At 47.0% G+C, this 24,835-nt stretch overlaps 1 protein-coding gene across 2 annotated transcripts in view; it reads left to right on the top strand.

Moving 5' to 3' along the window:
* Positions 1 to 24,439, top strand: part of RSU1 (Ras suppressor protein 1) — a 227,433-nt gene extending 202,994 nt beyond the window's left edge. For both annotated transcript variants that reach the window (XM_038755737.1, XM_038755738.1), the window contains one exon: positions 23,985 to 24,439. In XM_038755737.1, the coding sequence (XP_038611665.1) occupies positions 23,985 to 24,087 (103 nt within the window). In that variant the 3' untranslated portion in view covers positions 24,088 to 24,439. The remainder of the gene's footprint in view (positions 1 to 23,984) is intronic.
* The last annotated feature ends 396 nt before the right edge of the window (positions 24,440 to 24,835 follow it).

Below are 24,835 nucleotides of genomic sequence, written 5' to 3'. Positions count from 1 at the left end.
TTCCATCTCTCCTTATGTATCTGTCATTCATTCATTCATTCGATCGTGTTTATTGAGCACTTACTGTGTGCAGAGCACTGTAGTAAGCGCTTGGGAAGTACAAGTCTGCAACATATAGAGACGGTCCCTACCCAACAACGGGCTCACAGTCTAGAAGGGGGAGACAGATAACAAAACAAAACATGTGGACAGGTGTCAAATCGTCAGAACAAATAGAATTAAAGCTAAATAATAATAATAATGGCATTTGGTAAGTGCTTACTATGTGCAAAGCACTGTTCTAAGCCCTGGGGGATACAAGGTGATCAGGTTGTCCCATGGCGGGGCTCACAGTCTTAATCACCATTTTACAGATGAGGGAACTGAGGCACAGAGAAGTGAAGTGACTTGCCCAAAGTCACAGAGCTGAAAGGTGGCAGAGCCGGGAATTGAACCCGTGACCTCTGACTCCAAAGCCCGGGCTCTTTTCACTGAGCCATGCTGCTTCTCATATACAGACGGTCCCTACCCAACAGCGGGCTCACGGACTAGAACGGGGAGACAGACAACAAAACAAAACATTGTGGACAGGTGTCAAGTCATCAGAACAAATAGAATTGAAGCTAAATGCACATCATTAACAAAAGAAATAGAATAGTAAATATGTACAAGTAAAATAAATAGAGTAATAAATCTGTACAAACATATATACAGGTGCTGTGGGGAGGGGAAGGAGGTAGGGCTGGGGGGGATGGGGAGGAGGAGAGGAAAAAGGGGGCTCAGTCTGGGAAGGCCTCTTGGAGGAGGTCACCAGTGCAACTCTCCCCATTTTTACCTTTAGATGGTGAGCGCTTTCCAAAGGAGAGAGACCACGTCTAATTCCCATGAGAAGCAGCGTGTCTTAGTAGAAAGAGCATGGGTTCTAATCCCAGCTCCACCATTTGTCTGCTGTGTGACCACAGGCAAGTCACTTAACTTCTCGGTGACTCAGTTAACTCATCGGTAAAATGGGGATGAAGACTGTGAGCCTTATATGGGACATGGACTGTATCCATCCTGATTATCTTGTATCTATCCCAGTGCTTAGTACAGTGGCTGGCACTTGGATGGCACATAACCATAACATATGAAGCAAGAAATAAAATGTGTATTCTTAGGGTTTAGTACAGTAATTTGCACACATCAAGTGCTTAACATACTATTTCTACTCAGATCAGTTTGAAGCTCCAAATACTTCCAAATGGGGCCAGGAGTTGAACAGTCTCGCCAGCAGTGACGAGATTGAATTTTTCATTCTGAATCTTGGCTTTTTGATCCCTTCACGTAGAACATGACAGATTTCTCAGTGATGACCAAATTAATTACTGAATTTGCTTTACTGGCAGGCAGATGAGCATTAATTAGTACTGGAACTCTTTGGGCCCTTTTGCCCGGTTCCGGGATGGTGGTGGTTGTTGTTACAAAAAAGAGATAATCCAAGCAGTTTGGGTTGGTAAGGGCTCCTGAATTCAGTCCTGAGGACAATAAGTCAAATAAAAGGGGTTGCTACCTGAAAGTAATTGTTTAGACAACTGTCTTGCTGAAAAAAAACAACCAAACTTCATATACCTGAAACATTGCTAGTAAAGAAAAGATTTCAAAGGAAGTCAACCGTCACATGGTTTCTTCAAGGATCCCTTGACCACGTTCAGAGACAGAGAGCACTTGGGCTTAATGGACCAAGGACCTGATCCAGAATGAGGCTGTTTGTGCTCCTATATTCTACGGACAACATCAGGACACCTCCCAAGCCTTACTCAAATCTCCCCCCACTCCGGTTTCTGTCATCCCTTGTCCGGCGCAGAACCGAAATCATAAATCAAAGCCAACTCTGTAATTTTTTTCAATCGTATTTGTTAAATGCTCATTATGTATCGAGCATTGTTTTAAGCGCTGGAGTAGATACAAGTTTATCAGGTTGGACACAGTCCCTGTCCCACATGAGGCTCGCAGTCTTAGTTGGAGAGAGGGGGACAAAAGTACCTGAGGCACAGAGAAGTTAAGCGACCTGAAAAGAGTTTCACAGCAAGCAACTGGCAGATCCAGGCCTTCTGATTCCCAGCCCTGTGCTCTTCCCACTAGGCCGTACTGTTTCTCCTGCCCTCCTTTGCCTTTCCCTCTACGATCAACAGTATTGGGAGGACGCGATCCTTTCTTGTGGATCAGCAGGATGGTCCAGTGGATGGGATTTAGGAGTCAGAGGACCTGGCTTCTAATCCCAGCTGTGCCACTTAGCTGCTGTGTGACCTAGGGAGAGTCACTTAAATTTTCTGTTCCTTGGTTTTCTCATCAATCATATCTATGGAGCTATGGGCAGAATAATGTACAAAACACTTGGCAGGGTTCGGTAAAACCAATTCTGTAGACAGGTTGCGTTCCTAAAAGGAGCTTATAGTCTAAGGGAGGAAACATGTTTAAAAAAATTACAGATATGTACATAATTCCTGTGGGGCTGAGAGGGGGTGAATAAAGAGGGGGGTGAACAGTGCTCTGCACACAGTAAGCGCTCAATAAATATGATTGAACGAATAAAAGGTTCAAATCCAAGTACAAAAGCGACACAGAAAGGAGAGGGAGAAGGGGAAACGGGGGCTTAGTTGGAGAAGGCCTCCCGGAGGAGATGTGATTTTAGTAAGTCTTTCTCATCTCTTAAAATGGAAATACCTGTTCTCCCTTCCCCGCAGACTGTGAACATTGGGACGGGGTTTGTGCCCAGCCTAAATATCTTACCCCGGCGTTTAGTTCAGGGCTTGGCACATAATAAGTGCTTAACAAATGTTACTACTGTCATTACTGTTATCAGTATTATTATTTTATTATTGTCATCATTCTCACTAGTATGCCTGCTTGTGCTTCTTCCAGGAATGCCATCCAAGTGGTTAGAATTAATCATAACAATTATAATGATGGCATTTATTAAGCGCTTACTATGTGCAAAGCACTGTTCTAAGTGCTGGGGAGGTTACAAGGTGATCAGGTTGTCCCACGGGGGCTCACAGTCTTAGTCCCTATTTTACAGATGAGGTAACTGAGGCCCAGAGAAGTGAAGTGACTTGCCCAGAGTCACACAGCTGACAATTGGCGGAGCCGGGATTTGAACCCGTGACCTCTGACTTCAAAGCCCACGCTCTTTCCACTGAGCCACGCTGCTTCTCATTAGCATCCAATGAGTCGTCGCCAGTGGGAAGGAATCAGAAAGGGCATTTGTAGTATGGAGTGTGAATTTTGGTCTTTCTGTCGCCCCCGTCAGCGCCTTGAGATGAGGGAGCCCGTTTCTTGCATTTGCTTTACTTTCCCGGAGTAGTTAATGCAGTGTTCTGAACTCAAGTGATGCTCAGGATATGCCTTTAAATCAGTAATAATAATAATGGCATTTATTAAGCGCTTACTATGTGCAAAGCACTGTTCTAAGCGCCAGGGAGGATACAGGGTGACGCTCTTGCCACACGGGACGCTCTCAGTCTTAATCCCCATTTTCCAGATGAGGTCACTGAGGCCCAGAGAAGTGAAGTGACTTGCCCAAAGTCACACAGCTGACAGTTGGCGGAGCCGGGATTTGAACCCATGACCTCTGACTCCAAAGCCCACGCTCTTTTCCACTGAGCCATGCTGCTTCTCTAATAATAATAATAATAATAATAGCATTTATTAAGAGCTTACTATGTGCAAAGCACTGTTCTAAGCACTGTGGAGGTTACAAGGTGATCAGGTTGTCCCACGGGGGGCTCAAAGGGTTCATCCCCATTTTCCAAATGGGGGAACTGAGGCCCGGAGAAGTGAAGTGACTTGCCCAAAGTCACACAGCTGACAATTGGCGGAGCCAGGATTTGAACCCATGACCTCTGACTCCAAAGCCCGGGCTCTTTCCACTGAGCCATGCTGCTCGTGGGCAGCTGATGGCTGGGATAAAGAGGCATAAAGAGAACTCTGCCCGAGGTGGAGGCCCCATAGGTATCTTTTGGAAATAAGAAGATTTGTGCTATCACGTTGCTGGGTAGGGACTGTCTCTATATGTTGCCAACTTGTACTTCCCAAGAGATTAGTACAGTGCTCTGCACACAGTAAGCGCTCAATAAATTCGACTGGATGAATGAATGAATGAATTGTAGCACAATAGGAGCCGTTCCAGAGTGTGGAACCACCCTTAAAAAGGGAGAGAAAATGTTTACTGGTCACTATGAGGTGGGGTTGGAAGGGGGAAGTTGGATTGGAGAAGCGGGACGGGCCTAGGGGTCAGGGAACCTGGGTCCTAATCCAGTCTCTGCCACTTCTCTATGTGACCTTGGATAAGTCACTTAACTCTGTTCTTCAATTTTCTCATCTGTAAAAGGGGAATTAAATCTCTCTTCTCCCTTCTACTGAGATTGTGAGCCCTAGGTGGGACAGAACTGTGTCCAACCTGCTTATCTTCTATCTACCCTAGTGTAGCTTGGCACGTAGTAAGCACTTAACAAATGCCACAATTATATTATTATTATTGATAATAATGATGATGTTTGAGGTTGTATTCAGTTTTGAGGGGAGAGTTGGGAATGGGAAACCAAGATACTTTCCACGTGTTTCATTTTTTTCCTTTCTCCTCCCATATTGCTTATGATCAGGAGACTCGTGATGATGACGATGGCATTTATTAAGCACTTACTATGTGCAAAGCACTGTTCTAAGCGCTGAGGAGGTTACAAGGTGATCGGGTTGCCCCTTGGGGGGCTCACAGTCTTAATCCCCATTTTCCAGATGAGGTAACTGAAGCCCAGAGGAGTTAAGCGACTTGCCCAAAGTCACACAGCTGACAATTGGCAGAGCCGGGGTTTGAATCCATGACCTCTGACTCCAAAGCTCGTGCTCTTTCCACTGAGCCACGCTGCTTCTCAAAGATAAATGTGCTTATTTATCTTTGAGTTTTCAAAATAATTTTTAATAACTATTCATTCAGTCGTATTTATTGAACACTTACGGTGTGCAGAGCACTGTACTAAGAGAAGCAGCGTGGCTCAGTGGAGAGAGCCCCGGCTTTGGAGTCAGAGGTCATGGGTTCAAATCCCACTCTGCCAATTGTCAGCTGTGTGACTTTGGGCAAGTCACTTAACTTCTCTGGGCCTCAGTTACCTCATCTGTAAAATGGGGATTAAGACTGTGAGCCCCGCGTGGGACAACCTGATCACCTTGTAAGCTCCCCAGCGCTTAGAACAGTGCTTTGCACAGAGTAAGCACTTAATAAATGCTATCATTATTATTATTATTATTACTAAGCACTTGGGAGAATACAGTACAATAAACAGACACAGTCCCTGCCCACAACAAGCTTACAGCCTAGGAGAAGCAGCGTGGCTCAGTGGAAAGAGCCCGAACTTTGGAGTCAGAGGTCATGGGTTCAAATCCTGGCTCCGCCACTTGTCAACTGTGTGACTTTGGGCAAGTCACGTTAACTTCTCTGGGCCTCAGTTACCTCATCTGTAAAATGGGGATTAAGACCGTGAGCCCCACGAGGGACAACCTGATCACCTTGTAACCTCCCCAGCGCTTAGAAAGGTGCTTTGCACATAGTAAGCACTTAATAAATGCCATCATCATCATCATCATTATTATTATTAGGAGGGGGGAGACAGACATTAATATAAATAAGTTATAGATATGTACTAGCGTAAAGACATTCAGAACCTTCTTTTCATACATATCTACCTACTCTATTGTACTTTTTTGTTTATTTGGCATTTGTTGAGCTCTTACTATGTGCCAGGGATTGTACTAAGCACAGGGGCAGATACAAAGCAATCAGGTTGGACACAGTCCCTGTCCCACACGGGGCTCGGTCTTAATCTCCATTTTGCAGGTGAGGCACAGAGAAGTTAAGCGACTTGCCCAAGGTCACACAGCCGAGAGTATTGTACTCTCTCGAGCATTTAGTACAGTATTTTGCACTCGGTAAACATTTGATAAATGCCATTGATTGATTAAGGCTGTGATTCAAAATTTCTTGTCAAATGGGTTGGCTTTAACTTATTCGTTAAACTGTCTAATGAATTTTAGTATCTCAGCCATCAGTCACCAGATGAGAATTTCTATTTGGCAGGAATGTAAACATTCTCCAGGTTGCCTTCCCCAGTAACCCTGCAGCCTTCTGCTAAGAAGAATCGTGGAAAATTCTCATTCAACCCAGGGCTGTTTCCCAAAGGGAAGTATGGAGAGAGCAGAGCGCGTGAATTGTACTTTTTTTATCACCAAAACCAAGCTTGTGGCGGTTGAGAAAACAGTGCCGTTCTCCGATGGTATTTTCAGGCTCTTGCTACATTCTAGAAATGATATTCGTGGTGGAGCGTTTGTACGTTCAACCTTATCAGTAGGGTGACTTGCATTTATCTGAATGGAAGAAATTGTTGCAAAGTGTAGGGGGATTGTTCCTTTAGAGATTACAGTGCAGATAACCATTGTTTCTCCTCTTTATATTGGTTTTAAATTTCCGATCTGCAATTGACTCATGCCTTAGGGAGGGCAAGGATCTCTGATATTTGGTAATAAATTAGATTAGGCAGCGAACTGTTTGTTTTCCAGTGTTCGAGAGCAACAGTATTGCCAACTTCTTGCTCTCCATTGACTCAGCTACATAGGAAGCCCATACTGTCCAATAAAGTCACGTGGAATTTGTTCGGTCCAGTGATAGTCCCTTTTTTTCTAATCCATTCATGAAGATTCATTCAGTCGTATTTATTGAGCGCTTACTATGTGCAGAGCACTGTACTAAGCGCTTGGGAAGTATAAGTTGATATCTCATCTCATTTTTGAGGATTTAGAAGTAAAACTTGGCGCTTTTTTAAGGCTCATCACAAAATTTGAAAGAAAAGATACAAGTCCAACGTGGTCAGAACCCATTCCAGGTGGAGGATAGAGGCGTCCACTCTGTGGCGTTTGGGGCACAATGGACAGCCTTCGCCACAGAGGAGGAGCCAAGATGGTGGCACTAACTTTGGCATCTGTTGGCAGGAGGAGGAGGGAGAGGATGCCACAAGCACTTGGATTCCTGTTGGCATGAGCCTGGATTGTCTTCCGGGGGGCTCGTTCACCTGCCTAGTCCCCACCCAGGGGCTTGGGGGGGAAACTGAGGGAGCCACCACAACTGGAACATTCTACATGGCCACACAGGTAGCGCTGCCCCGCTCGAGAACCCACGGCTGCCAAGCCGTCTCGTATCCGCTGGGACAGCAATCGCACCTGTAGGACACAGTCTCCGTGACGTCTACTGTACGTGTCGGGGACAGCTAAGTAGGGGCCGGCTGGACAGATGGCCCCTCCTGGTGGGAATGTTTTTTGGGAACAAAAGGAATTGGGTCCCAGCCTTGACAAGGACTCCAGAGCAAGAGCGGGTGAGGGGAATACGTCGTCCTGACAATTCCGCCCTCTCCCTCCCTTCCCTCTCCCTTCTTTTCTTGACTTTGTACTTCCCAGTCGATGAATGGCATTTATTGACTGTTTAGTGTGTGCGGAGCATTGCCGTAAGCTCTTGGGAGAGACAAGACAGTAGAGTTAGTAGAGGCTTCCGTCTACTTGGGGGACCGACGTTGAAAGAAATCACAGAAGGGAGAAATGGCAAGTTAAAGGATATTTACCTAAGTGCTGCGGGGTTAGCGGTGGAGTAAATATCAAATATTTAAGTGCACAGGCAACGCAGAAGAGAGAGAGAGAGTAGGGGAAATGAGGGCTTGGTTGGGGATGTGATTTTGGGGTGGCTTTGAAGGTGGGGAGAGTGGTGGTCTGTCATATATGAAAGAGGAGGGAGTTCCATGCCATAGGAAGAATTTGGAGAAGGGATTGGGTTTGCGATAGCAGAGGTCAGGTTACAGAGATGAGCTTGGTTTTAGAGGAACAAAATGTGCAGGCTGGATTATAGTAAGAGATGAGTGGAGTAAGGCAGGAGCCCTTAAAGCCAATGGTATGGCGTTTCCGCTTGACGCGGAGATGGTTGGGCAATCGTTGGAGGTTTGGGGGGAGTGTGGGGACATGAGCCAAATGTTTTCTTCTTTTAGGAAAACGGTCTGGCCAGCAAAGTGAAGTACGGCCTGCAGTGAGGAGAGACAGGAGGCAGGGAAGTCATTGATTCATTTATTCAATCGGATTTATTGAGCGCTTACCGTATTCACAGCACTGTACTAAGCACTTGGAGAGTACAATATAACAATAGTAATAATAATAATGATAGCATTTATTGAGCGCTTACCGTGTGCAAAGCACTGTTCTAAGCTGCTGGGGAGGTTACAAGGTGATCAGGTTGTCCCACGGGGGGTTCCCAGTCTTCATTCCCATTTTCCAGATGAGGGAACTGAGGCCCAGAGAAGTGAAGTGACTTGCCCAAAGTCACACAGCTGGCAATTGGCAGAGCCGGGATATGAACCCATGATCTCGGACTCCAAAGCCCAGGCTCTTTCCACTGAGCCATGCTGCTTCTCAGGTCAGCAAAGAGGGTGATGTGGGGCAGTGTGTGATAAGTACTTGGACTCAGCGAGGTAACAGATTGGATGGAGAGGAAAGGGAGGATTCTAGAGATGTTTATTCATTCATTCAATCGTATTTATTGAGAGCTTACTGTACTGTACTAAACTCTTGGGGGAATACAATATACCAATAAACAGACACATTCCCTGCCCACAGCGAGCAGAACTGGCAGGATTTGGTAGCGTAGTGAACGTGTGGGTTGAATGAGAAAGGTAAGTTGCGGCTAATGCCAAGGTTATGGGCTTGGGAGATGGAGGATGATAGTGTTGTCTACAGTGATGGGAAAGTCGGCGAAAAGATAAGGAGTTTGGTTTTGGTCATGTTAAGTTTGAGTTGCCAGCAGGACATCCAGGTGGAGATGCCCTGAAGGCGGGAGGAAATGAGAGACTGCAGAGAAGTCAGGACAGGAGAAAGGGATTTGGGAATCATCCACTTAGGGATGGTACTTGACGTAATGGAAGCAAGTGCGTTCTCCGCGGGAGAACGGGATAGAATAAAATGGAATCCAGAGTTGAGCCTCCTCTTTTTTCAATCAGTCATCTTTATTGAATGCTTATTCTCTCCAGAGCACTGTACTAAGCACTTGGAAAAGTACAATATAACAGAGTTGGTAGTCACGTTCCCTGCCTACAGTGAGCTGACAGTCTTACTGTCCTCTTCTTTCTTCCACCTGTTGGCAACTTCTTACCTTTCTTGTCTCTTCAAAGCCCTACCACCAAGTCCTCCCACACACGCAAAACAAAAAGTTGACACCTTTGAATATAGTACAGACAGACTCTTTATTGAACAGCAGTGTTGTGGGTGAGAATGTCTATGTGTGATCACACACACACATTCACACTTCTTGTTCTTATTGTAAAAGACATTTGCCAGAAGTGATGTTTTCCTTTACCTGTAGAGCCTGGTGAGATTTGGTGGCTGCGGATAAAGGCCGTTAAAATGGCAGTGGTAGGGAATTTGCAAGGAACACTATATTGTTAGTATCTCTGCTGCGAACGGGAAAGCCCTTGACCCTAGACCTCCTGGAATAAAGCCCCTGGGATGGGAATCTCTCTCTAGAGAAGTGGGAAAATCAGGAGTGAGTCACAACAGGACAACAGTACCAATCTGCTTTAGTTCTGTGTGCCCACGACCCACGCCAGCCTGAAACAAGGTGCCACCCCCACGCGATGCCCAACACAATTACATCATGTCGTGAACAGAACGCGGGGGCCTGGAGGGACTGTAGAGAGCTGGCAAAACTCTGTGGAGGCAAAGAGGCATGGTAATCCAAGAGATCATAAAACCGATCCTGCTTAGGTGGATTCTCGGACGGTTTCTGTCACGGTCCCTGACTCTCTTGAAGATTACCCAGCCCAATCAGAAGAGGACACTAACTTGCCTTGCTGAGGTCTCCTAGAATTGAAAGCGAAGTTGTCGCGTCCCAGCCCAGAGCCCCGTGGGCTGCCGCGCACGTAGATTTATTCAATCGTATTTATCGAGCGCTTACTGCATGCAGTGTTGTACTGAGCACTTGGAAAGTACAATTGGGGAACAGATAGAGACAATCAATCATTCATTTGTTCATTCAGTCGTATTTATTCAACGTTTACTGTGTGCTCACTTGTGGGAAGTACAAGTCGGCAACATATAGAGACGGTCCCTACCCAACAGCGGGCTCACAGTCTAGAAGGGGGAGACGGACAACAAAACAAAACATGTGGACAGGTGTCAAGTCATCAGAACAAATAGAATTAAAGCTAAATGCACGTCATTAACAAAGTAAATAGAATAGTAAATATGTACAATCCCAACCCAACAAGGGGCTCACAGTCTAGAAGGGGGGGACAGACAACAAAACAAAACATGTGGACAGGTATCAAGTCGTCAGAACAAATAGAATTAAAGCTAAATGCACATCATTAACAAAATAAATAGAATAGTAAATATGTACAATCCCAACCCAACAGTGGGCTCACAGTCTAGAAGGGGGAGACAGACAACAAAACAAAACAAAATGCAAACGCTCTACTGTGTGGGCCTGGACAGCTGACGGGAGAATATTAATAATAATAATAATATGTTCAAGCACTGTTTTAAGTGCTGGAATAGATACAAGCTAATCAGATTGGACACAGTCCTGTCCCACACGGGGCTCACTGTCTTAATTCCCATTTTACAGATGAAGGAACTGAAGCTCAGAGAAGTGAAGTGACTGTTCCAGGGTTACACAGCAGACAAGTGGGGGAGCCAGGTTTAGAACCCAGGGCCTTCCGACTCCCAGGCATGTGCTCTAACAAAGCCATGCTGCTTCCCATCAGGGTGGGGACCCATGAAACGCTTTTTCTTGAGCCCTGGGAGCGGATATCCAAGGAGATTGCGCTAGTCGGGTTTCCAGCCAGCATTTTACAGCAAGGCAGGAATCGGCTTTGGATTCAAGGTGCCGCTGTCGTGGCCTTGGATTGCCATTGCCAGAACTCCAGCCCACCTGCTGGGTGGCAGCCAAGGGAACATGCAGGTAATAATAATAATAATAATAGCATTTATTAAGCACTTACTATGTGCCAAGCACTGTTCTAAGCACTGGGGAGGTTTCAAGGTGATCAGGTCGTCCCACGGGGGGCTCACAGTCTTAATCTCCATTTTCCAGATGAGGGAACTGAGGCACAGAGAAGTTAAATGACTTGCCCAAAGTCACACAGCTGACAATTGGCGGAGCCGGGGTTTGAACCCATGACCTCTGACTCCAAAGCCCGGGCTCCTTCCACTCAGCCACGCTGCTTCTCTAACCGATGGAGAGCTTTCCGAGTTGGCTGTGGATAGAGAGAGGACCGTGACCAGCCTCTAAGAAATGCCTACTGACTAACATGAAGTGAAAATCAAACCGGATCATGCAGATTTGTTGACGTCACCCCATTTCTTCTGGAAGGTTGAAGCAGAGTGAGTCTGACCTTCTTTCAGGGCAGGAAAACCACCTTGCTGTCGGGGTTATCTGGTCTAGCGTTAGCCTGGGGCAATCAGGGTTCCGACCACTGGTCACGCATTTTATGCCGGCCCCTGGATGCCCACCCTCACCAGTCATTCAGATTATCCACGCATCAATCCGGTGTCATAATAATAATAATAATAACGGCACTTATTAAGCACTTACTATGTGCAAAGCACTGTTCTAAGCGCTGGGGAGGTTACATGGTGATCAGGCTGTCCCACAGGGGACTCACAGTCTTCATCCCGATTTTACAGATGAGGTAACTGAGGCCCAGAGAAGTGAAGTGACTTGCCCAAGGTCACACAACTGACAATTGGCGGAGCAGGGATTTGAACCCATGACCTTTGACTCCAAAGCCCGGGCTCTTGCCACTGAGCCATGCTGCTTCACTAAGATGATCAAGTTGTCCCACGTGGGACTCACAGTCTTAATCCCCATTTTCCAGATGAGGTAACTGCGGCTCAGAGAAGTGAAGTGACTTGCCTGAGGTCACACAGCAGACATGTGGCGGAGCCGGGATTCGAACCCACGACCTCTGACTCCAAAGCCCCAGCTCTTTCCACTGAGCCACACTGCTTCTTGTTCCCATTTTACATATGCGGTAATTGAAACCCAAAGAAGTTAAGTGGTCTCTCCACATACCCCTGTTTATACCGTAAGACATCGGCAGAGCTGGGACTAGAAACCAGGTGTCCTGAACCCCATGTCCGTGCCCTTTCGACGAGTCTAAACTCCCAACCAGGTGTCCTGAACCCCATGTCTGTGCCCTTTTGACTAGTCTAAACTCCCAATCAATCAGTCATTGGTATTGCGTTCTTACCGGTTGCGGAGCATTGGATTCAGCGTTTGGGAAAGTACAGTACAATTGGTAGAATTGGTCGGTGCGATCCCTGCCCACAACGAGTTTATGGCCTACAACGGGAGACAGACATTAAAATAAATTACAGATAAGGGGAATAATAAAGTATAATGATAAGCACCTAAGGGGCTGAAGTATCAAAGTGCTTAAGAGATCCACAGCCAAGGGCATAGGTGATCAGTGGAAAGAGCCCGGGCTTTTAGACTGTGAGCCCACTGTTGGGTAGGGACTGTCTCTATGTGATGCCAATTTGTACTTCCCAAGCGCTTAGTACAGTGCTCTGCACATAGTAAGCGCTCAATAAATACGATTGATTGATTGATTGATTTGGAGTCATTCATTCATTCATTCATTCATTCATTCAATCGTATTTATTGAACGCTTACTGTGTGCAGAGCACTGGACTAAGCGCTTGGGAAATACAAGTTGGCAACATCTAGAGATGGTCCCTACCCAACAGCAGGCTCACAGTCTAGACGGGGGAGACAGACAACAAAACAAAACATATTAACAAAATAAAATAAATAGAATAAACATGTACAAGTAAAATAATAGAGTAATAAATATGTACAAACATATATACAGGTGCTGTGGGGAGGGGAAGGAGGAAAGGCGGGGGGGTGGGGAGGGGGAGGGGAAGGAGGAGTGAGAGGTCATGGGTTCAAATGCTGGCTCTGCCAATTGTCAGCTGTGTGACTTTGGGCAAGTCGTTTCACTTCTCTGGGCCTCAATTCTCTCATCTGTAAAATGGGGATTAAGACTGTGAGCCCCCCGTGGGACAACCTGATCACCTTGTAACCTCCCCAGCGCTTAGAACAGTGCTTTGCACATAGTAAGCGCTTAACAAATACCATCATTATTATTATATTATTATCTGAACCCAAGGGAGAACAAAGCCCAACAATACCTCTGAATAATCACTTAGAGTAAGGAGCTTAGTTGGAGAAATCGAGACATACTCAGGTGTGTTCTTGACTTTCAGTGACATTGATGCGTTAATATTTGTCGAATTGAGCCTGTTGAAACAGCAAATAATAATAATAATAATTTGTTAAGCACTTACTATGTGCAAAGCACTGTTTTAAGCGCTGGGGTAGATACAAGGTAATCAGGTTGTCCCACGTGGGGCTCACAGTCATAATCCCCATTTTACAGGTGAGGTAACTGAGGCACAGAGAATAGAAGTGACTTGCCTTAAGTCCCACAGCTGACAGGTGGTGGGGCGGGGATTTGAACCCATGACCTTTGACACCCCACCCCGTGCTCTTTCCACTAAGTATTCCAAAATTCCCAGAATTTCCCAGATTTTCTCAGGATAGGAACAGTTCTACCCAAAGTGGTCTCTGGAAGGCCAAATAACTCTACTTAGATTAGCAGATTTTAGACTTACAATCAGGACTGATTCTCTGGAAAAGACACTAATGCTAGGAAAAGTCCTGGGAAAGCGACAGAGAGGCAGACCAGCCGCTAAACGGATAGAGACCATAACAACGATAATGGAATAACCGTTAGAAAGGTTGTGAATTATGGCAGAGGACGGGACGTTCTGGAGAACGTATATCCATGGAGTTGCCGGGAATTGGAAACGACTCGACAGCCCTTAATAATTAATAATAATAATAGGTTCGTTGTGGACAGGGAATGTGTCTATGATATTGTACTCTCCCAAGTGTTTAGTACAATTCTGTGCATACAGTAAGTGCTTAATAAATAATGATTAGAGAAGCAGTGTGGCTTAGTGGAAAGAGCCCAGGCTTTGGAGTCAGAGGTCATGGGTTGAAATCCCGGCTCCGCCACTTGTCAGCTTTGTGACTTTGGGCAAGTCACTTCACTTCTCTGGGCCTCACTTCCCTCATCTGGAAAATGGGGATTAAGACTGTGAGCCCCCCATGGGACAACCTCATCACCTTGTAACCTCCCCAGCTCTTTGAACAGTGCTTTGCACATAGTAAGCGCTTAATAAATGCTATTATTATTAAAATGGGGATGAAGACTATGAGCCCCACGTGGGACAACCTGATCACCTTGTAACCTCTCCAGCACTTAGAACAGTGCTTTGCACAGAGTAAGTGCTTAATAAATGCCATTATTATTATTATTATTATTAATAACCGGAATCATTTGGATAGCACAAAAGCTTCCAAGGAAAGCAATTTCTACCAGAATTAAAACCCTAGTAAATTAAGGTTTCTTTTGGGTTTTCAGTGAAATATGTTAGCCTGATTGGCGGTAGTGGAATTCTGTTCGGAGGGCAAGAATCTTTAACGGAGGCCCCCATCTCCAGCTTTGTCCTCTGTTTGCCCCGTTATGTTTGTTGATCCTGACCTGCGTCCCTTCCCCACCGTTCCCGCTTCTCTCCCCTCCTCCTGTTCTTTCCCCCCCATTTCTAAAGGGCCAGCAAGGCCACCTCAGTCACCCTGCTCCCTCCTCCCTTCCCTCGCCCTCCCCTTTCAAAGCCGGCCATTGTCGCGCCAGTGGAGAATTGGGAACCCACGGTACTTTCCGCTCCCCGACAACGAGGCCCGTGGAGAGTGGGACCAGGGCAGCCATGATGACAGCAGTATTTCTCCCAGGTCACGCCCCAGAGGACGCATCTTGGCCGAGGGGCCCATCACCCTCCGTCGAGGTGTCGCTCTGCCCGTCCTCTCTTCTCAGGGGAGAGTTAGATTGATCGATCCTACGTGATTATCCAGTGAGTCGTCTAGTGGTCCAGAACTCTGTATAGTAATGAGAAAGGAAATGTGCAGTGTCCTTTGGGGAGGGCTAAAGAGTTGAGCTCAGGGAGAGCCACAAGCGTTTGTGGATGAGGTCAAGTCCTTGACGCAGGCCGACGCAGTTTCACACACCAGGACAGCCGGTGGGAGACCTCGGGGGCGAAAGGTTGAAGAGGTCACTCGAACTCGAGAGCTCCGTTCCTCAGGCGGGAGGAGAGCGGGGGCCCCCAAGATAACAGCTTCTATTCCACCACCCGTAGCGCAGAGGGAGCTTTCGTAGGACTCGATCTCCAGTAACGCGTCTGATTTCCTCGGAATCTTCCCGGGGAGCAGAAATTAATGCAGATGGGCTAAGCTACGGTTCGTAAGTACTTGTTTTACTTTCAGAATGAGAAAGGTCGATAAGTAAATTTTTTAAAATTGCAAACCAGAAGAAGTTCAGTGCTGGATTTGTACTGTCCTGTTTGGATGCTTGTGGGTCTGGGAGCCAGTTGGTGAATTAAGTGATAATAATAATAATAATAATAATAGCATTTATTAAGCGCTTACTATGGCAAAGCACTGTTCTAAGCGCTGGGGAGGTTACAAGGTGATCAGGTTGTCCCACGGGGGGCTCGCAGTCTTAATCCCCATTTTACAGATGAGGTAACTGAGGCGCAGAGAAGTTAAGTGACTTGCCCAAAGTCACACAGCTGACAGTTGGCAGAGCCAGGATTTGAACCCATGACCTCAGACTCCAAAGCCCGGGCTCTTTCCACTGAGCCACGCTGCTTCTCAAGTACCATTGCAAAGTGTAAAAAGAGAAAACAGGGAGTGGAATCGGTATCTGTTGCATATCCTTAACAACTGGTTCTGTTTGTGAATTGCCCAGTTACATTTTAGCAAAATCTAATCTGAGTAACAAGAGCTGACTGGCAAATATGGGTGGTTTAATTCCCACAGTACTCCTGAAATATAACAAAGCAAGGAACAGTATAATGAAAAATAACGCAGAGGTAGCTAGGGGCTTAACTTATGATCTGTGTTCATTACAACAAATGACACTTTCACCGTGGCATTACCATAAAGATTATTGACTCTTATGTAATGTGGGTCTCACCTGAATATATCCTAGAACAGTTTGGTCCGCAGAAGGGTAACCATTGAATAGGACCAAGGATCTCTCCAATACCTTCATCACTTTTCAATTAGCAGCGGTGAGTTGCTCTGTCGAAGCACAGGACGGAGACGAAGAGGTTGACGTTGCTTTCCAGAGGGATCCCGGGATGAACTGGGTTGTTTGATGGGGTGGGGGCCCTCTCGATCAGCGCTTATGAAGCCTTTAATGCCCAGGGCTATTGCCATTTTTCCGCTACCCTCGCTGAGAGCCTAAGCGTTTCAGTTGCCCCGGCTCCGCCACTTGTCAGCTGTGTGACTTTGGGCAAGTCACTTCACTACTCTGTGCCTCAGTTCCCTCATCTGTAAAATGGGGATGAAGACTGTGAGCCCCCCGTGGGGCAACCTGATCACCTTGTAGCCTCCCCAGTGCTTAGAACAGTGCTTTGCATATAGTAAGAACTTAATAAATGCCATTATTATTGTTATTATCCTTCTGAACATCCTTTTTTCAGAGGCCTTGGGGTGCAGGGACAGTGACTTTTGAAGGAATATTCTCAGTAGCCATCCAGGCCCGAAGGCATTTTGAAGTCCAGATTTAAGGGTCTAGTCCTGAGAAGACCAACAGGTTTTTTTTTTTTTAAGATCATTCCACACTATCAGTTGCTTCATGTTCTCTCTCCCGTTTGGCATCCATCAAAAGCATTTACTGAGCACCTGCTTTGTCCTAAACCCTTGGGAAAGTACAGTAATTTTGAGTCCCGATCCCTGCCCTAAGTGGGTTTACCGTCGGACGGAAGATTGTCCAGCCTGGTGAAAAGAGCATCTTTCCGGGAATCAGGAGACTTGGGACTCCTGTATCCTAGTCCCAGCTCTGCCTCTGACCTGTGAGTTGTAACCCTGGGCGAGTCACTTAATAATAATAATAATAATGATGGCATTTGTTAAGCGCTTACTTGTTCTAAGCACTGGGGTGATACAAGGAGACAAGCAATGGCTTAATAAATGCCATTATTATTATTTGTTTTGTTGCCTGTCTCCCCCTTCTAGACCGTGAGCCCTTTATTTTGTAGGGACCGTCTCTATATGTTGCCAACTTGTACTTCCCAAGCGCTTAGTACAGTGCTCTGTACCTAGTAAGCGCTCAATAAATATGATTGAATGAATGAATGAATGAATGACTAGACGGGGAGAGCACTGTACTAAGCATTCGGAAGAGTACAGTACAACAGAATTAGAGAAGCAGCGTGGCTCAGTGGAAGGAGCCTGGGCTTTGGAGTCAGAGGTCATGGGTTCAAATCCCGGCTCCACCTATTATCAGCTGTGTGACTTTGGGCAAGTCACTTAACTTCTCTGTGCTTCAGTTACCTCATTTGTAAAACGGGGATTAAAAGTGTGAGCCCGCCGTGGGACAACCTGATCACCTTGTAACCCCCCAAGTGCTTAGAACAGTGCTTTGCACATAGTAAGCGCTTAACAAGTACTATTATTATTATTATTATTATTAACAAATGCAATCATTATTATTAATTAGCAGATACATTCCCTGCTCGTGACAACCTTACCATCTAGATGCGGGGGACAGACATTAACGGAGGAGCCGTGGGTTACAGGAATATGGGGGAGCAGAGGTGAGCGGAAGAGCGAAAGGGAGAGGGCCAGAGACAAAAGCCCCCTGCTCGCCAGCGGTCCGGATCAATCAACTGATGGTACTTGTTGAGCACTTACTATGCGCAGCGCACTGTACTAAGTGCTTGGGAGAGTACAACACAACAGAGTTAGCAGACGCGTCCCCCACCTCTAACAAGCATACAGCCTAGAGATCAAAAACCGGGAACATTTGGTAGTTCTGAGAAGCAGTGTGGCTTAGTGGAAAGAGCACGGGAAGGTCGTGGGTTTTAATCCCGTCTCCGCTGCTTATCTGTTGTGCGACCTTGGGCACGTTACTTCACTTCTCTTTGCCTCAGTTACCTCAATGAGGGTTGAGACTGTGAGCCCCACGTGGGACAGGACTATGTCCAACGTGATTTACTTATATCCCCCCTCCCCAGCGCTTAGTACAGTGACTGGCACATAGTAAGTGCTGAAAAAATACCACAGTTTTTATTATCAGGATCCAAATGGCAGGCTCAGAAACAGAGACAGGCCCTCTGCGGTTTGGGCCATTTTAGAAGTGAGAGAGTCAACTGTAAATTGAGGCACTGTAGGCTGGGAGTGGTGTTCCCATCAGCCACACTCATATACATGGATGGATTTTACTATCGGGGGGTCGCCTGAAAATCAAGGGCATACATATACCGGGGACACGTACCAGTTGCACTCTACAAACTAACGCAAAATCATTGCCACAGAGTAATCAATGTGGCAGGATTGCTTGTTCGACCAAGACAGCCGAGAAGCAAAGTGGCCTCAGGAATGGTGAGAGGGCTGCTTTGCTGTTGGTTGTTTTCACTTTTTAATAGGGAGTAGCAGAAGATAAAGGGAGGTAGGAGCGTGATATAAAAAAACAAACTAATAGCGCTAAAGAAAGGTGTCTTGGGTTAGAATTACTGTCATCGATCTCCTAAATCCTTGATTACCTGACTGAAAGGAAGACAAGGCCTGGTGTTGGGTGAATTTCAAAATAAGTTCATCACGTTTATTGTAAAACTGCCCGTTATAACAATTTAACTATGCCATTACTTAATCACAACTTTCTTCCCCTGCCGGGGCGCTTCTGTACGTACCCTAGTCTGTTATTTTATATTCTATTACGTTCTCTTACATATATTTTAGTTTCTATCTCCCCTGCTAGTTTGTAAGCTCCTTGAAAGCGGGGATTGGGTCTGCAATTCTATTGTACTGTCCCAACTGCTTAGCACAATGCTCTGCACAGAGTAGATGCTCAATAAACACTATTGGTTGATGGTAATGATCTGAAATGTGTTTATAAATTAGCAAGGGACAAAAATGAGATTCCTCCCTCAGTGAGAAATCCACCCAGAGATCACTACTAACTGCACTGTTTCTAGTCTGCAAATTTGTTATAGGCAGGAAACGTGTCTGCTAATTCTGGTCTGTTGTACTCTCCCAAGTGCTTAGTACAGTGCTCTGCACATGGTAAGTGCTCAGTAAATACCATTGATTGACTGATATGTTCTCCACAGTGCCTGGGGCCATTTTCCTTCTTTGTACCCCTGCCTTTTCTTGTCCTGTGTTCTAAGAGTCCCCTGTTTTCTAATTGCTAAATGTTAGGCTAATTGTGTGTGGCCGCTCTGTCTGGAATAATCCCATGTAAAGTAAAGCATTATCCCTCACAGATCCGGGAGGGATAACTCTTTATTTCTGAAAAACCAAAATTGCAATGTTGTAAATAGCTTACGTTTTCCTCTTTTTGAATGTATAAGAGAAAAATCTTTGGAGATTTCTGTAATCCTAATATTTAGCTCAGCAGTGTGGCCAAAAAATATTATTCTGGCAATTTAAGATCTGTAAAAAGAAAGATATATTGGAAAAGTTGCACTTAGGTGCCAAGGTCTCGGAGAGAGAGGAGGGGGGTGGCTATTCCTTGTGAAGCGGCGGAGTCAGGATTTGAACCCATGACCTCTGACTCCAAAGCCTGGGCTCTTTCCACTGAGCCACGCCGCTTCTCGGAATAGCAGCACAGACTTATCTTTCCAGGCCTCCCAGATGGAATCAATCACTCGATGGTATTTATTGAGTACTTACTGAGTGCAGAGCACTGTACTAAGCCCTTGGGAGAATTCAAGTCTGAAGCCTTATCCCCGCATTCAGGAAAGCACTCATTCAGGAGCATGTTGTGCTGTACCCTCAAATGTGAAGATGCGTGAAGGAATTTATACCCTAATGGGGAAGACAGACATACAGGTATTTTCAGAGTCATCAGAAGAAATAACTTGTACTTCCCAAGCGCTTAGTACAGTGCTCTGCACACAGTAAGCGCTCAATAAATGTGATTGAATCAATGAATGAATGAAATAACTGAATGTATGGTTGATTAAGCAAATCATCAAGGGAATCATTGTGGAATATCCTATCTTTGTACAGTCCGATCTGCCAGAACCCGTATTTCCACTACATGTCCCGGTTTGAACAAAGCAGCAGACTTGGGAAGGCTCTTCCAACAACGCTTGCCTGTCTGGATACAGCACAACACAGTATTAGAAGAAATGGTTGTGTACATGTGTGGCATCCGAGATGGGCTGATCACGGCCACGTGAATTTTCCTTCAACGTGTGGCTTGGGATGAACGCAGTCCCTATGTAACGGGAGCACTGCATGAGTAAACTTAGCTCTGCCGAGATCCAATCTTCAATAGTTGGAGGAGTTTATAAGTGTAAATGTAAGGGTTTTCTTTTTTGCCCAGTTGTTCATTCTGAAAGTTGCCGCATTTAGCACTTTGCGGTCTAATTGAAAAGGATCGCCTATTTTCTCAACTGTCTAAGTAATGCATCAAGTTGTGGTTATTGATTCTCTCTGCATTTATTCTGAGGAAGGCGTGTGCGCCCCGGCCTCTTGGGAATGCCCTCCGGGGAGCTTCCGGCTTGGGAATGACAGCTCGGACCCCTCCCAAAGACTTTGTGGGTCCCCTTGGAAATTCTGTGAGGAGATGTTTATGGAGCGGACAGTAAGATGATGTTTAACAACCATCTTTTCCTGGGGCATTGTTAGCTTTGCAGACTGGTGGGGCCGCGGGGCATCTCTGGAGCAGATCAGATGGGAGAGCTTTGCTCGTTCCCCATCCCAAGTGGAACAGTTCAGCACAGATCGAGTCTCGCCCTCTGGTTTCCTAATAATTTTGGTATTTGTTCAACGCTTACTACGTATCAGGCACTGTTCTAAGTCCCGGGATAGATATGGAGAAATCAGGTTGGATACAGCCCCTGTCCCCCGTGACGTTCACAGTCTTCATCTCCATTTTACAGATAAGGTGACTGAGGCACAGAGAAGTGAAGTCACTTGCCCAGGGTCACACAGCAGACCAATGGCAGAGCTGGGATTAGAACCCAGCTCCTTCTGGCTCCCAGGCTCTAGCGATTAGGCTACGCTGCTTCCCAAAACCTGCCGTAGTAGCGGGGAGGAGGAGGAGGAGCCAGACGGGATGGAGATGGAGGAAAAACGCTGCAGGTAAAACAGCCAGGCCTTTTCCACTTTAGCTGAGTCTCACGATAGTACGCAAGTTTATTTATGTCTTTATTTGCTGAGCACTTGTTTCGGGCTAAGCCGTGAGGTAAGTACAAAACAAACAATTTACAAACAATCCCTCAAGGGGATCATAATTCAGGAGGGGGGTGCCCGACCCATATGGAACAGAAATAAATTCCAAATAAGCAGCGTGTCCTAGTGGATAGAGCACGGGCCTGGGTGTCAGCCCCGGTTTGAATCCGTCACTCGTCTGCTGTGTGACCTCGGGCAAGTTGCTTAACGTCTCTGTGCCTGTTACCTCATCTGTGAAAGGGGGATGAAGACTGTGAGCCCCATGTGGGACACGGACTGTGTCCATCCGGATTAGTTTGTATCTACCCCGGTGCTTAGACCGGTGCTTGGCCTATAGTAAGTGCTTAACAAATACCACTATTATTAGTAGTTGTACAAACAACAATAATAAATAATGGGAATAAGGGGAAGCAGCGTGGCTCAGTGGAAAGAGCACAGGCTTTGGAGTCAGAGGTCATGGGTTCAGTCGGAGGGACTCCAGACTCCCAGGGACTGAAAGACGGGGAGAAGCATTTTACCTTCAGAGAAGCAGCGTGTTTTAGTGGAAAGAGCGTGGGCTTTGGAGTCAGAGGTCATGGGTTCAAAGCCTGGCTCTGCCACTTATCAGCTGTGTGACTTTGGGCAAGTCACTTCACTTCTCTGGGCCACAGTTCCCTCATCTGGAAAATAGGGATTAAAACTGTGAGCCCCCCGTGGGACAACCTGATCACCTTGTAACATCCCCAGTGCTTTGCACACAGTAAGCGCTTAATAAATGCCATTATTATTATTATTCCGGCCCTGAGAACTCCAGGGGCCAGTTTTTCTCAGGTCAACCACTCAGTGCAGACACTGTGCAGAGCACTAGACTAAGTGCTTGGGAGAGGAAAATAGTATAAGACAAAATCCCTGCCTTGGCGAAGCTTACACTCTAGCCAGGAATCAGACCTGAAAATAATTTATATATTTGGAGAAGTAAAAACATATAAGGGAGTAGGGGGTGCAGAAATAGCGTGGGGAGATGAGAGGTCAGGGAAGGCTTCCTGGAGGAGGTGTGATGTTAGTAGGGCTTTAAAAGGGTCTAGTGCCAGTGAGGAAGGAGGGCCAGTGGTGAGAGAGATGAGAGCGGGAAGAGAAAGCGGATTGAAGGCCTGGATGGGGAGGAGTTTCTGCTTCAGTGTGAGGTGGATGAATTTGAAAGTTACCCATTTGAAACTTGCCATTTCCCTTTTCTTCTCCCATGAGTGGCCCTTTGCGAATAGGACTGGGCCTGGCCCATTCCCCAGCCCCAGGAAGTAAGGGGCACTGCTGCCCTGGCAGGAAGCGGTCCAGGTGGCAGCGCCCCGGCTCTGGATTTGGCCAAGGCTGCGTCAGTCCTGGTGGCTTGGCTGGGCTGGAAGGAAGAGGAGAAAAAGGAGGAGCTGGATGGCTGAGGGCCGGAGAGAAAGTGGCATCACAGCCTCCCACCCAGGGGCTTCCAGATCAGTCCACTCTAGGGTGACTAGGGGCCCCAAGGGCTAGGGAAGAAAGCTCAGCCCGACTGCACCTTGACCACTCAGTGAATCCAGCCTGGCTTCCAGGCCAAGAAGGGCCCGCAGCCATCCGCCCCGGGGGCCACCAGACACTTTAATCCTAGAAGCAAGGTGCTATTCACAGCTCTGCTCCTGCCCTCCCTACCTCCCAGCCTCCCTAGGCTTTGGGAGAGGCTACAGGAGCCATCGCCCCTTGGTAAGAGAGGAGACTGGGGCTGGTCCGCGGGGCTGCAGAGAAGGGAGGCTGAGGGCATCGTTCTAAGAGTTCTAAGGTCATGGGTTCTAATCCTGGCTCCGCCACTTGTCAGCTGCGAGACTTTGGGCAAGTCACTCCACTTCTCTGGGCCTCAGTTACCTCATCTATAAAATGGGTATTAAGACTGTGAGCCCCACGTGGAACAACCTGATCACCTTGTATCCCCGCAGATCTTAGAACAGTGCTTTGCACATAGTAAGTGCTTAAGAAATGCCGTATTATTATTATTATTATTATCGTCATCATCATCAAGGGGCCACTTACCACAGGGCCATAGTGGCGCTCGGCTGTGTTTACTGGAGGTCGGCATCTGATTCCGTTCAATCAGGATCACTCATAAATTATCTATTAATTACGATCCGAGGTTGGGAGAAATCCTCTTAGCCGGCGGCCGCCTGTAAGGCACTTTGTCAACATTTAATCAGCGTGGCACTGATGTGCAGTGGCCACCCCGGGGCTATCGATCACGTGAGCCCAGCCAGCGCAGACTCCAGCCCCCTTGGTCTCTATCAGCCGGCCTGTGGGGCTGGGGCGTGAGGAAGCGCTCACCCTTCACAAAGCTCGCTTCCCCTCTCCGGTTGGACCGGACTTCCGTTGTGGTTGCCGGAAACGTTCCCGTGAAGGGTTTGTTGAGGCCTGGCTGCCCCCACCAACCTCAGAAGGCTGGGGATCCCCCCAGCTGCACCGTCTCCAAGGGGGGGACGCCCCCTGAGCCGGAGAGGACAGTCACAAGTGGGAGTGTGTTTAGCGTCACACCTCAGAGGCCCGGGTGCAACATGGACGCCCTCCCGGGCACCGATGCCTAAAGGGGCTCAAAGTGGCTCGTTTGAACCCGCCTAATTGTGTGTCTCTTTTCCCGCAGCCTCTACGGCAGACACATGCAGGCGAACCCCGAGCCTCCGAAGAAGAACAACGACAAGTCCAAGAAGATCAGCCGCAAGCCACTGGCAGCTAGGAATAAATGAGCCCGCGCCGGGACGGAGCTCGTCTTCCTTGCCCTTTTTTCCCTTGCCCCTTCCCAGCTCTGCCCTCCTGCCGGGTTTGCTGGAAAACCCGGCAAAATGCTGAGCGGAGGAAGAAGAGGCCCTGCCTCTCACACAGACACAGCTTATAGCTCTCCGGAGAAGGCTCACGGCATAGCGTTCATTCACAGATGCAATTAAAGCCAGATAATCTGTCACCGCACCAAATAACTGCCCTGGCCACAGCCCTCCTCTCCCTGTATGCTTCAGTGTACTCTGCTGTGCTCGTTATAGAGAGTTCTTGCCAACGGAAACGTTGTGTTGATTGACTTAATAAAACCTTGTTTACTCTTAATCGTTTTCATGGCATTTCATTGGTGGGACAAGACAGTCTGGGGCACCTTCCCTGAGAGAGAAGGTAAAAGGAATGAGAGTTTGTTTTTTCTCAAGTCAACATGTCCCTTTTTTCTTTGAAGATGGTCCCTGCATTACAGAGAAACAGAAGACGAGTCTGTCGGAGGGGCTGCCAAGACAGTTCTGGAGACACAGCTTGCTTATCACAGCTACTTAGAGAAGCAGCGTGGCTCAGTGGAAAGACTCCCAGGCTTGGGAGTCAGAGGTCATGGGTCCTTATCCCGCCACTTGTCAGCTATGTGACTTTGGGCAAGTCACTTCACTTCTCTGGGCCTCAGTTACCTCATCTGTAAAATGGGGATGAAGACTGTGAGCCCCCCGTGGGACAACCTGATCA

Source organism: Tachyglossus aculeatus, chromosome 13 (assembly GCF_015852505.1).
Source record: "Tachyglossus aculeatus isolate mTacAcu1 chromosome 13, mTacAcu1.pri, whole genome shotgun sequence".
NCBI lineage: Eukaryota > Metazoa > Chordata > Mammalia > Monotremata > Tachyglossidae > Tachyglossus > Tachyglossus aculeatus.
The sequence above is the reverse complement of the archived record's forward strand: the minus strand, read 5'-3'. Positions and strand labels throughout refer to the sequence as shown.